Source organism: Plecotus auritus (genome assembly GCF_963455305.1).
Source record: "Plecotus auritus genome assembly, chromosome: 12".
NCBI lineage: Eukaryota > Metazoa > Chordata > Mammalia > Chiroptera > Vespertilionidae > Plecotus > Plecotus auritus.
This window is the reverse complement of record NC_137778.1, coordinates 10,158,451-10,171,343: the sequence shown is the minus strand read 5'-3', so window position 1 is coordinate 10,171,343 and position 12,893 is coordinate 10,158,451. Positions and strand designations below refer to the sequence as shown.

General features: G+C 42.2%; 1 protein-coding gene across 1 annotated transcript; it reads right to left on the bottom strand.

The window, feature by feature from the left end:
- Window positions 1–8,167: 8,167 nt before the first annotated feature.
- LOC308237178 (Golgi-associated plant pathogenesis-related protein 1-like) lies at window positions 8,168–8,632 on the bottom strand (the record flags this gene model as incomplete). The annotated part of the gene is made up of 1 exon (XM_080647744.1): window positions 8,168–8,632. The coding sequence occupies one exon, from the start codon at window positions 8,630–8,632 to the stop codon at window positions 8,168–8,170; it is 465 nt and encodes a 154-aa protein (XP_080503870.1).
- Between the last annotated feature and the right edge of the window lie 4,261 nt (window positions 8,633–12,893).

The window sequence follows — 12,893 nt, the reverse complement described above, 5'->3', positions numbered from 1 at the left end:
GGCGGGGCAGGGAGGGAGGAGAGGACAGGCAGACAGGCAGGGGAGCAGTGTGGTCGCCTAGCAACCGGGCACGCCCCGGGAAACGCCTCTGCGCAAAGACGCATGACGCACGGGGGCGGGGCCCGAGGCCTTTGCCCACCGCGCAGACTCCAGGAGGTCCACCGCGAGGGGCCGCCCGGGCAGACAGGTTCTTCTGGCGGCGAGCTGAGGGCGGCGGCCCGGAGGTGAGAGAGGCCGCGGTGGAGGATTGTGCAAGTAGCTCTTAGTCCCATTTCTGCCTCAGAAGTCTGCTGTCCCTTAACAGGTTGCAGCCTGGAGTTCTAAAAACCTCTTTGGAATATGAATTTTTAAAAATGTGTTAACTTTTGAAGGCTCCCTTACGGAGCGGCCACCCCTCCCCCCCACACCGGGCCATAAGTTACGTAGGAGAGCAGGAATAAGCTCAGTTCGTGACACTACCAGTGCTTTCGAACGTTATATTGTTTTTATTTAATCTCAGTAACCAGACCAGATGACAGCCCCCCTTTTACAGCTTTCAGCTCTCTTTTCCAGAATATAAACGGAGGACTGAGTCCCCTGCAGTGGGATGCTACGGATGGTAGGTCTCAAAGAGCCCTTTTAGGGACGAGAAAACGGAGGCCAGAGGAGCCGTGCTCCCCCAGAATCTTCTAATTGGCAAAACCTGAACTAGAAGTGTGCAAGTTCCCCAGACCTCCTCCTGCTGCCCTTGGAAACAGGCTTTTCCTGTCTTTTTCTTTGGCATGTGTGTGTGGAATCAGTGTTAAACGGATTTTGGGTAGTTGAAACGAAAGTGAGAGGAAAAGATGTTAAAATAGAAGAGCACAAGTGTTTTTTTCTTGAGCGTGGCATCTAATCGGATTTTCTAAACCTGCACCGCACGAGGCCACCTGACCCTCATGAAAAGAACCAAACGCTGTGTTCAGCAAATGCCGAACATGGGCGCCACCTGGTGGGATTTGGGGACTCATTGACCCAAACCACAGTCCGCAAGTTGAAAAAATTTCCATCCAAGGCTCATTTCCGTATGACTAAAAGTCATATTTCTTGCTTTCATGTTTCCAAGTAAACTTGCCCTTAAAACCCAAAGGCTCTTCACTTATTAAATTAAGAATGTATTCGTTTGGGGGAATTTTATTCTTTGTGATCCATGTTGCATTAGCCTCTGATGTAAATATAAGTAAAAATGTTGTCTCCCATGATGCTTTTAAAAAATGTCTCCAATTTTATAAAAAAGTTTTTTTTTGCCTCTCACCCCCAGAGCAATCCTGTTTTCTTATAGGTTTGTATTTGGGCTCCAATGGAAGCTTTTGTTTAAACAAAATCCCATGGCAACAAAAGTTTTGAGCTAGATTGTTGCTGAGGTCCCTTTTGGCTCTAAGATTGCAAAATTCTCTTATTAATAATCACTGCCCTTAGTACCTATGTGTGGACACCTCAGACCACTTCGCATGGGACTTGCCCCACACGTTTTGTTATTACCTCATTCTGAATCACTGCTTTGAGAGGATTGGATCTCTGTCTGTGTTCCAGGCGTATCTCTGTGAGCCAACCTGAAGCATCCCTGCTCTCTTCCTCCCCTGAGACAGGAAACACCAATCCTTTATCTTGATGCTATTGTTCCCATGGTCAAGGGGTGGGGAGGATACCTTGAGGTTGCTGGAGCTTCATAAATCTCTAACTTTAGTGACCCAAGTACTTTCCAGGATTTCTTCAAAGAGGCTCTGATTTAACAGGTGGCTGGGTTAATGTCCCCCACTGAGCTGCTGCTTTCCCCTCCAAAGCCTCACACATTCTTTGCAGCTGCTTCCCTAAAGTAGTGAAGTCTATTTTCCCAATTCTTTTTTTTAAAATATATTTTATTGATTTTTTTCACAGAGAGGAAGGGAAATGGAAAGTTAGAAACATCGATGAGAGAGAAACATCGATCAGCTGCCTCCTGCACACCTCCTACTGGGATGTGCCCGCAACCAGGGTACATGCCCTTGACCAGAATCGAACCTGGGACCTTTCAGTCCACAGACCGATGCTCTATCCACTGAGCCAAACCGGTTAGGGCTTTTTTTTTTTTTTTAATGTTTTTTTTTAATTGATTTTAGAGAGAGGAAAGAAGAAGGGGAAAGAGAGAGAAACATCAATGAGAGAGAATCATCAATTGGCTGCCTCCTGCATGTCCCCTACTGGGGATCAAGCCCAAAACCTGGGCATGTGCCCTGACTGGAATTGAGCTGTGACCTCCTGGTTCATAGGTCAACGCTCAACCACTGAGCCGCTCCTGCCAGGCTATTTTCCCAGTTCTTGAATCTGGCCAGCCATATGAGTTACTTTGACCAATAGAAAGTGACAGAATTGTGTGATTATGAGTCTAAGCCTCAGGAGACCTTACAGGTTCTCTCTTATGCTTAGATGCTGCCACCATGTGGACAAATCTGAACTAGACTGGTGGAGAATCCTCAGCCAGTGCCACTGTCAGGTGAGAGAGGCATCCAGCAGAGTTGTGCTGCCAGATGACAGCATTCACATGAGGATCCCCAGCAAAGCCTGCAGAAGAACCAAGTCAACAGACCCTCGAGAACTGTGAGCAAATAAAATGATTATTTTAAGCCACTAAATTTTGGGGTGCTGCAATAAATAAATACTGGTACTTTTGAAAAATATCAATTCTGACCTACCCTCCAATCCCTCCAGATCTAATGATTAAGAATTTCTTGATAAGGGGCTCCACTGATGTATATTTTTTAAACTTTATTTCTGAGAGTATTACAGATGTCCCCCCATTGCTCCCCTCTACCCATTTCCCACCCCAACCCAAGCCTTCACCACCCTATTATCTGTGTCTATAGGTAAGATCTTTGGTTATTCTCTTCCTGCCCCCTCCCCCCTTCCCTCTGAGATTTGTTAGTTTGTACCATGCTTTTATGCCTCTGATGCTATTTTATTCACCAGTTTATTTTGTTCATTAGATTTCTTGTTTGTTTATTTTGATTTTTAGATTCTGTTGTTGATAGATATGTATTTGTTGGCATTTTATTGTTCGTAAATATTTTATCCCTTCTTCTCTTCCTCCTCCTTTTTCTTCTCCTCCTCTTCTTAAAGAATACCCTTCAACATTTCATGTAATACTGGTTTGGTGGTGATGAACTCCTTTAGCTTTTTCTTGTTTGTGAAGCTCTTTATCTGACCCTCAATTCTAAATGAGAACTTTGCTGGGTAGAGTAATCTTGGTTGTAGGTCATTGAAATTCATCACTTTGAATATTTCTTGCCACTCCCTTCTGGCCTGCAAAGTTTCTGTTGAGAACTCAGCTGATGGTCATATGGGCACTCCCTTGTAGGTAACTAACTGATTTTCTCTTGTTGCTTTTAAGATTCTCTCTTTGTCTTTAACCCTTGGCATTTTAATTATAATGTGTCTTAGTGTGGGCCTCTTTGGGTTCCTCTTGTTTGGGACTCTCTGTGCTTCCTGAACCTGCAAGTCTATTTCTTTCACCAGATAGGGGAAGTTTTCTGTCATTTTTTCAAATAGGGTTTCAATATCTTGTTCTCTCTCTTCTCCTTCTGGCGCCCCCATAATGCAAATGTTGGTATGGTTGAAGTTGTCCCACAGGCTCCTTATACTATCTTCATATTTTTGGATTCTTTTTTCTTTTTACTCTTCTGATTGGGTGATTTTTGCTTCCTCATATTCCAAATTGTTGATCTGATTCTCTGAATCCTCTATTGTTGAGTCTCTGTTAATTATTCTTTATTTCAGTTAGTGTATGCTTAATTTCTCACTGGTCCTTTTTCATGTCTTTGACATTCTCACTGAGATCCTTGAAAGTTCACTGAGTAATTTTATAACCATTGTTTTGAACTCTGTATCTAGTGGTTTGCTTGCTTCCATTTCTTTCATCTGTGGCATGCTTCTTTGTCTCTGCATTTTGGTTGCTTCCCTGTGTTTGTTTCTATGTATTAGGTAGAGTGCTATGTCTCTTGGAATTGATAGGTGTCCTGTAGGACCCAGTGCCTCAGCCTCCTCAGTAACCTGAGCTGGGCACTCTAGGAGCACCCCTGTGTGGGTTGTGTGCACAGTCTTGTAGTGAGCCTTGATTGCTGTTGGCATCACCGGGAGGAGTTGACCTCCAGGCCAATTGGTGGTGAGGACCAGCTGCAAATACAGTGGGAGAGCGGCTGTGCAGGATACACTCCTATGGAGCAGGACTTGCTTCATTGGGGCTTTGGTGCTCACTGAGTCTTCCCATTGAGTGTGTTGCTTATGGATGTGTAGAGTTGTAATCTGTTATGGTCTGAAGCTGTCCACCAGGTGTACTGGCTCTAGGGCCTCCAGGGAGGTGCAAAGTCAGCCATTGCCTGGGGCCACCCGGCAGGAGCTACAGAGGGATCAGCAGAGGGCTGCTATTTGCTATTTGTATTGGGCTTGGAGGTGCCCAGGTGAGGCCCAGCTGTGAAGCAAGGCAGGCTGTTGTTAGTGCCAGGTCTTGGGGCATGCTGTCACCAGCTGCAGCTTGTTTGAGAAATTTTAGCAAAGTCTGAAGCCTGAGCCAGGACAGGCTGTTTATATGGAAAAGCAGCTGCAAACAGCTTGAGTGGGGCCATAAATTGGATGGATTGAGTCTCAGGGAATCCCCAGGGTGGAACAAACAGTGTGCTCCAGGCTGATGGAGACTTAGAGATGGCTGCCAATAAGCCCTGTGAGAGAGGAGGTCCCAGCACTGGAACAATGACCCCTGTGAGCACCCCCATCTGGGAGAGCACCACCCCTGAGTTCCTGCCCTGATGCCAGACAAGCCAGTTCCTCCCTGTGTGTGTCTGAGTCCCTGGCACTGGAGCTCAGAAGAAGCAGGATGTGTAAGTTTGTGTGTGGGCTCCTTAAGAGGAACACTGGAATTTCAGCAGCGTCCTTGTCACTCAGCCACAATCCAGCCTGGGTTTTGTTTTGTTTTGTTTTGTTTTAATAATACTTTATTATTGAAAGTATTACATATGCCCCCTTCTTTCCTCATTGGTACCCTCCAGCCTGCCCCCGCCCCTCCGCCCCAGGCCTTTAGCACTCTATTGTCTGTGTCCATGATTTATGCATATATACATACAAAGTTTTTGGTTGATTACCTCCCACGCACCCACCACCCTCCCCCACCTTCCCTCTGAGATTCCACACTGTTCTATGCTTCCATGTCTCTGGATCCACTCCTTTCATCAGTTTATTTTGTTACTTAGATTCCACATATGAGTGCAATCATGTGATATTTGTCTTTCTCTGACTGACTTATTTCACTTAGCATGATACTCTCCAGGTCCCTCCATGCTGTCTCAAAGGGTAAGAGATTCTTCTTTTTTATAGCTGTATAGTATTCCATGGTATAAATGTACCACAGCTTTTTTTAATCCATTCATCTACTGATGGACACTTGGGCTCTTTCCAGATCATAGCTATTGTAAATTGTGCTGCTATGAACATAGGGGTGCATACATTCTTTCTGATTGGTGCTTTGGGTTTCTTAGGATATATTACTAGAAGTGGGACCACTGAGTCAAATGGCAGTTCCATATTTAATTTTTTGAGGAAAATCCATACTGTTTTCCATAATGGTTGCACCCGTCTGCATTCCCACCAGCAGTGTACTAGGGATCCCTTTTCTTCACATCCTTGCCAGACTTGTCATTTGTTGATTTGTTGATGGTAGCCATTCTGACAGGTGTGAGATTGCCATTTTAATTTGCATCTCTCTGATGATTTTCTCCTTAGTTTCCTTTGCCATAAGAGATGTATCGGTAAACAAACATACTGCTACAAGAGATGTCTGAGATTTTACTGCCTATGGTTTCTTCTAGGATTCCTTTACTGCCTATGGTTTCATGACTTACATTTAAGTTTTTTATCCATTTTGAGTTTATTCTTGTGTATGGTATAAGTTGGTCTAATTTTATTTTTCAATTTCTGGGTTCTCTGTTCTGTTCCATTGATCTATATGCCTGTTCTTGTGCCAGTACTAGGCTGTTTTGATTACGGTGGCTTTGTAGTATAATTTGAAATCTGGTATTGTGATTCCTCCAACTTCGTTTTTCTTTCTCAAAATTGCTGCAGCTATATGGGGTCTTTTTGATTCCATATAAATTTTTGGAGTGTTGGTTCTAGCTTTGTGAAATATGTCATTGGTATTTTAATAGGGATTGCATTGAACTTGTAGATTGCCTTGGGTAGTATGGACATTTTAATGATGTTGGTTCTACCAATCCATGAACACGGTATATTCTTCCACTTGTTTATATCTTCTTCTATCTCTTTTTTTCAGCGCCCTGTAGTTTTCCGTGTACAGGTGTTTTGCCTCCTTGGTTAAGTTTATTCCTAAGTATCTTACTTTTTTTGTTGCAATGATAAATGGGATTGTTTAGTTTCTTGCCGCAGTCTTGTCTTTCCCTGCAGCTGCTATATGGTTCAGGAATCTGGAGAAGAGCTGTGCATAAATGAATAATACTAGACAAGAAATATGAATTTGGAAGGCCCGAAGGAAACTTAGTTCTAGTGACTAAGCTCCTCAAACCTCTGCCCCCAAGGCTTTTTATTCACACATTTTGCCCTCTAGCAAAGCAGATATACATATCAAAGGTAAGGCCTGGTAAACAATAAAGGACCATCAGGTTGGAGGAAACTACCTTCAGCTGTCTGGCAGCAGGCAATCATATGCAGATCTTCAGCCCTGCTGAAGGTGTCCATCAACCTTTTGATGGACCTCCTGCATTTATTATGCTAACTACTGTTCCTAGCCTCCAGCAGTTTCTCTTTCTGAGAATTTATAATTGGTGTATAAAAATGCCATCAATTTCTGGGTGTTCATTTTGTATCCTGTTATATTTCCAAATTTCTTTATTAAATCTAGTAGTTTTTTGGTGGAGTCTTTAGGGTTTTCATATCATCTGTGAATAATGAGAGTTTTACTTCCTCCTTTCCAATTTGGATGCCTTTTATTTCTTCTTCTTGTATGATCGCTGTGGCTAGGATATCCAATACTATGTTGAATAAGAGTGGTGGAAGTGGACATCCCTCTCTTGTTCCTATTCTTAGGGGAAATGGTTTTAGTTTTTGCCCATTAAGTATGATATTGGCTGTAGGTTTGTCATATATGGCCTTTATCATGTTGAGATATGGTCCCTCTATTCCCACTTTGCTGAGGGTTTTTATAAAAAATGGGTGTTGGATTTTGTCAAATGCTTTTTCTGCATATATTGATATGAGTGATTTTTGTTTTTTCTATTTGTTTATGTGATGTATCACGTTTATTGATTTGTGAATATTGTACCAGTCTTGCATCCCTGGAATAAATTCCACTTGGTCATGGTTTATGATCTTTTTTAATATATTGCTGGATGTGGTTTGCTAATATTTTGTTGAGGATTTTAGCATCTGTGTTCATCAGGGATATTGGCCTGCAATTCTCTTTCTTTGTAGTGTCTTTATCTGGTTTTGGAATTAGGATAATGCTGGCCTCATAAAAAGAGTTTGGAAGTGTTCCTTCCTCTTGGATTTTCTTAAATAGTTTGAGGAGTATAGGTGTTAGTTCTTTGAATGTTTGATGTAAACTCCCCTGTGAAGCCATCCGGACTTGGGTTTTTGTTTGCTGGGAGTTTTTTGATTACTGCTTCTATTTCATCAGTTGTTATTGGCCTATTCAGGTTTTCTGATTCCTCCTGATTTAGTTTTTTTTTTCTTTACACATTTAAATGAGGGTTTAATAGTCTTCAATATCTACCACAAGTAGATTCTAATGCATGAAGATCACAGAAAATGAACTTCACTTCTCAGCATCACAAACATTTGGAGTACAAAAAGTCCAGGGGTGGATATTATAAGTAAGAAAGGCACAAAAGAAGTTTGCTTTAAAAATAACCCCAAAAAGTTTAAAACTTGATTTTCCCCCAAAGTACAAATAATTGTGGTCTAACCATCAGAGTAAAGGCTTCATTGGTTCAATCCTTCGATAAGAATTAGTTCATGCACAACTGTATATCCTAGGGTGTGTGCAAGAGACACGCACATGCATCACACACGCAAGCACATACAAAGACAGACACACAGCTGAGTTTTTGATGTTCTAGGGACTTCATATCCATGTTCTTAAGTCTGCCACCTGCCCATTACATTTGGCAAGTTACTTCTTTGGAGGCAGAACATTTTGTTCAGAGAAGCCCTGGTTGACAACATTCCATGCTGGGAAGTATCTAGCCACCATGAAGGAGGACCCATCACTTGCAGATGTCTTTCCCACTCCCATCTTCTTTGTATTCTTCCATACCATGGCTGTGAAGTGTCCTGTCCCAGAGGTGAAGCCAGGCTGCTGGAAGTTGTAGTTCTTAATTTCACTGTACCATCTATCGGCCACCTCCTTTCCTGGCTGATTGTGGGATGCGCAGGCCAGGTTCTTCCCACACTGGCCGCAGCTGGACCCTGGACTGTGCTTGAGGATCCTCGTGCTGGCCAGTGCCTTCGAATACTGCTGAGCCACCCGGTTGAGCTTCTTGCACAGCTTCAGCGGAGGGACGCCATGCTGCTGCTGGTACTTGTTGTGGGCCTGCAGGACATTGTTATTAAACTGTTTGGAAGCTGACTTGCCCATGGCCGGCTCTGCACACTCCTGGGCTCCCGCTGCCTCTCCCTCCTGATTCAGTTTTGTGAGATTTTATTTTTCTAGGAATTTGTCCATTTCATCCACATTGTCCAGCTTGTTGGCATATAGTTGTTCATAGTATTTTCTTACAATCCTTTGTATTTCTGTGGTGTCAGTGGTTACTTCTCCACTTTTTTTTTCTGATTTATTTGAGTCCTCTCTCTTTGTTTCTTGATGAGTCTGGGTAATGGTTTATCAATTCTGTGTATCCTTTCAAAGAACGAGCTCTTGGTTTCATTGATTTTTTTTTTTTTAGTCTCTATTTTATTTATTTCTGCTCTAATGTTTATTATTTCTTCCTTCTATTTACTCTCGACTTTTCTTGTTGTTCTTTCTAGTTCTTTCAGTTGTAGTTAAAAAGTTTAATGCTGATTTTTCTTTTTTTGAGGCATGCCTGTAGTGCTGTGAACTTCCCTCTCAGGACTGCTTTTGATGTGTTCCCAGAGATTTTGGGTTGTTGTGTGTTCATTTTCATTTATTTCCAGGAAGTTTTTTATTTCTTTCTTGTTCTTCTTGGTAACTCATTCATTGTTTAATAACATGCTATTTAGCCTTCATGTGTTTGTATGTTTTGGGGTGTTTTTATTGTAGTTGATTTCTAATTTCATTCCACTGTGATCTGAGAAGATGCTTGATATGATTTCAATCTTCTTGAACTTGTAGAGACTTGTGTCCTAACATGTGGTCTGTCTTTGTAAATGATCCATGTGCACTTGAGAAGAATGTATATTCTGTTGCTTTGGGGTGAAATGTCCTATTAATGTCAATTAAATTTATCTGATCCAGTGTGTCCTTTAGAGTCACTGTTTCCTTGTTAAGTTTTTGTCTGAAAGATCTATCCAGGGAAATCAGTGGGGTGTTAAAGTTCCCACCTATGACTGTATTGTTGTCCATCTCTCCGTTAAAGTCCTCTAGAGCCCTAGCTGGTTTGGGTCAGTGGATGGAGCGTCAGCCTGCAGACTGAGGGGTCCCGGGTTCAGTTCTGGTCAGGGTCACATGCCCCAGTTGTGGGCTTGATCCACACTGTGGAGCTTGCGGGAGGCAGCCAATAGATGGTTCTCTCTCATCATTGATTTTTCTAACTCTCTCTCCCTCTCCCTTCCTCTCTGAAATCAATAAAAATACATTTTAAAAAGTCCTCTAGAAGTTTTTTTTATATATTTAGATGTTCCTATATTGGGTGAATATGTGTTTACTAGGGTTATATCCTCGGGTTGGATCAATCCCTTTAGTATGATGTAGTGACCTTTGTTGTCTTGTGATGGTCTTCATTTTAAAGTTTATTTTGTTGGATATGTGTATTGCTACTCCAGCTTTTTATCCTATTTGCATGGAAATTTATTTTCCATCCCTTCATTCTCATCCTGTGTGTGTCTTTTGTTCTGTGGTGGGTCTCTTGTAGACAGCGTATAGGTGGGTCATGTTTTTGTATCCATTCAGCTATCCTTTTGATTGGAGCATTTAATCCATTTACATTTAGGGTTATTCTTGATAGGTACTTATTTATTGCCATTTTAGTTCTGTATGCCTAGGTTTGTTTCTTTTTCTTCTTCTCAACAATCCCTTACAGCAATCCCTTTAACAGTTCTTGTAATGCTGGCTTGGTAGTGATGTACCCCTTTAGCCTTTTTTGTTTGGGAAACTCTTTATTTGACCATCTATTTTGAATGATAGCCTTGCTAGAAATAGTAATCTTTGTTTCAGATCCTTGCTTTCCATTACCTTGAGTACTTCATGCCATTCCCTTCTGGCCTGTAGAGTTTCTGATGAGAAATCAGGTGTCAGCCTTATGGGAACTTCTTTGTAGGTAACAGTTTGCTTTTATCTTGCTACCTTTAAGGTTCTCTCTTTGTCTTTAATTTTTGGCATTTTAATTAGGATGTGTCTAGGCGTGGACCTGTTTGGATTCTTCTTGCCTGGGGTTCTCTCTGCCTCCTGAACTTGTGTGACTTTTCCCTTTACCAGGTTAGGGAAGTTTTTTGCCATTATTTCTTCAAACACCTTCTCTATCCATTTCTCCCTTTCTGCCTCTTCTGGCACACCTGCTATTCTAATATTGTTATGTTTCATGTTGTCCCATAGCTCACGTAAGCTGTCCTCCTGTTTTTTAATTGTTTTTTATTTTTGGTTCTCTGATTGAGTGATTTTTTTCAACCCTGTCTTCTAATTCATTGATTTGATCCTCAGCTTCCCCTAATCTGCTGTGTATTCCTTCCAGTGTGTTCTTTATTTGTGTTATGTCATTCTTTATCTCAGACTATTCTTTTTTCATAGTTACTATATCTTTTTTCATGCTGTTGAACATCTTTACCATCATTGCTCTGAACTCTTTCAGATAAATTTCTTATATCTGCTTCATTTACCTCTTCTTCTGAAGAATTCTTTTTTCTTTCATTTGAGGTTTGTTTCTTTGTCTCCTCATTTTGGCTGTCTGTTTGGGTTTGTGACTATGTATTAGGAGGATCCTCTACACCTCTCAATCTCTAGTGCAGGAGAGTGTCAAACACTGTTTCTGACTAATTAGGTCAGGCAAAGACTTAAAGCCTCCAGAGACCACCTCTGCATAGAGACTAATAGGATTCTGACTTGATTTGCCTCAGGTAGTCATCCTCAGGTGTGGCGAGAAGTTTTTTCAACAGGGTGGCGAAGTTGCTTCTGCCTGAAGGCTAATTGTTAGCTTTAGTTTCTTAAGTGGTGTCAGGGCAAGGTATTTTCCAATAGGGTGTGTCAACTGTCTTCCCCCCAGGCAAGGCAAATACCTGTGTGGGAAAGATGTCCTCCACTGGGTGAGGGAATGACTCAGCACAGGAAACTGGGGGTGTCTGCTTTTTGAGCTCTAACCCCTGAGTCCCCAATCCTGGCTTCTACTCACAAAACTCCAGTCCACTCCGCCCTCCCTCTGCTGGAGTATAAGTTGGGAGGTTCCACAGGGAATTTTGTGCATTGGCCCTTTAAAAGGGTGCCTGAGTTTTCAGCTGTCACTCCCTGGCAGACAGCAACCCCTGCTTTTCATAGCCAGATGTTATGTGGGTACCCTTCTCAGTTCTGGTGTTCTCTGCTGAAGCCGGGGGGCAGTGGGACGCGGCTTGGAGATTCGATCCCAGAGTTCTCAGTGGCACCCCTCATCCCCCACAGATGAGATACCTCTCTGGAACTTCAGTTGCTATCTGTGGGCACCTGGCCAGCCCTTTCACGCCCTGTGCCCCTCCTACTAGTCTCTATGCAGTCTCCACTTTTGGTCCTTGGGTATCATGGTTCTCTCCTGCGAGTCTTCCATTGATTATTTAGCAAGTTTTTCTGTATTTTAGTTGTAATTCCAGTTTGTTCCTGGGAGCGTCCACTTACTCTGCCGCCATTTTTAATCTCCTAGGCTGGTTTTTATTTTTATTTATTTTTTATTGTTTAAAGTATTACATATAATAGTACATATATCTCCTTTTTTTCCCCAATGACCTTCCCCCAGCCTCCTCTACACCCTGTCATATGCCCTCATCCCACTCTCCCAGGGTCTTGTGTCCATTGGTTGTGCTTATATGCATGCATACTAGTCCTTCGGTTGATCTCTTTCCCTCCCTCCCCACACTCCCCAGCCTTCCCGCTGTAATTTGACAGTCTGTTCAATGCTTTACTGCTTCTGTATCTATCTTTTTGTTCATCAGGTTATAATGTTTTTTATTTTCCATAAATGAGTGAGATCATGTGGTATTTTTCTTTCATTGCTTGGCTTATTTCACTTAACATAATGCTCTCTATTTCCATTCATGCTGCTGCAAATGGTAAGAATTCCTTTTTTTTTTTTATAGTAGCGTACTATTCCATTGTGTAGATGTACCATAGTTTTCTAATCCGCTCATCTGCTGATGGGCATTTAGGCTGTTTCCAAATCTTAGCTATGGTGAATTGTGCTGCTATGAACATAGGGGTGCATATATCCTTTCTGATTGGTGTTTCTAGTTTCTTGGGATATATGCCTAGAAGTGGGATCACTGGGTCAAATGAGAGTTCCATTTTTAGTTTTTTGAGGAAACTCCATACTGTTCTCCACAGTGGCTGCACCAGTCTGCATTCCCACCAGCAGTGCACTAGGGTTCCTTTTTTTCCGCATCCTCGCCAGCACTTGTTGTTTGTTGATTTGTTGATGATAGCCATTCTGACAGGTGTGAGATGGTACTGCATTGTCGTTTTGATATGCATCTCTTGGATAATTAGT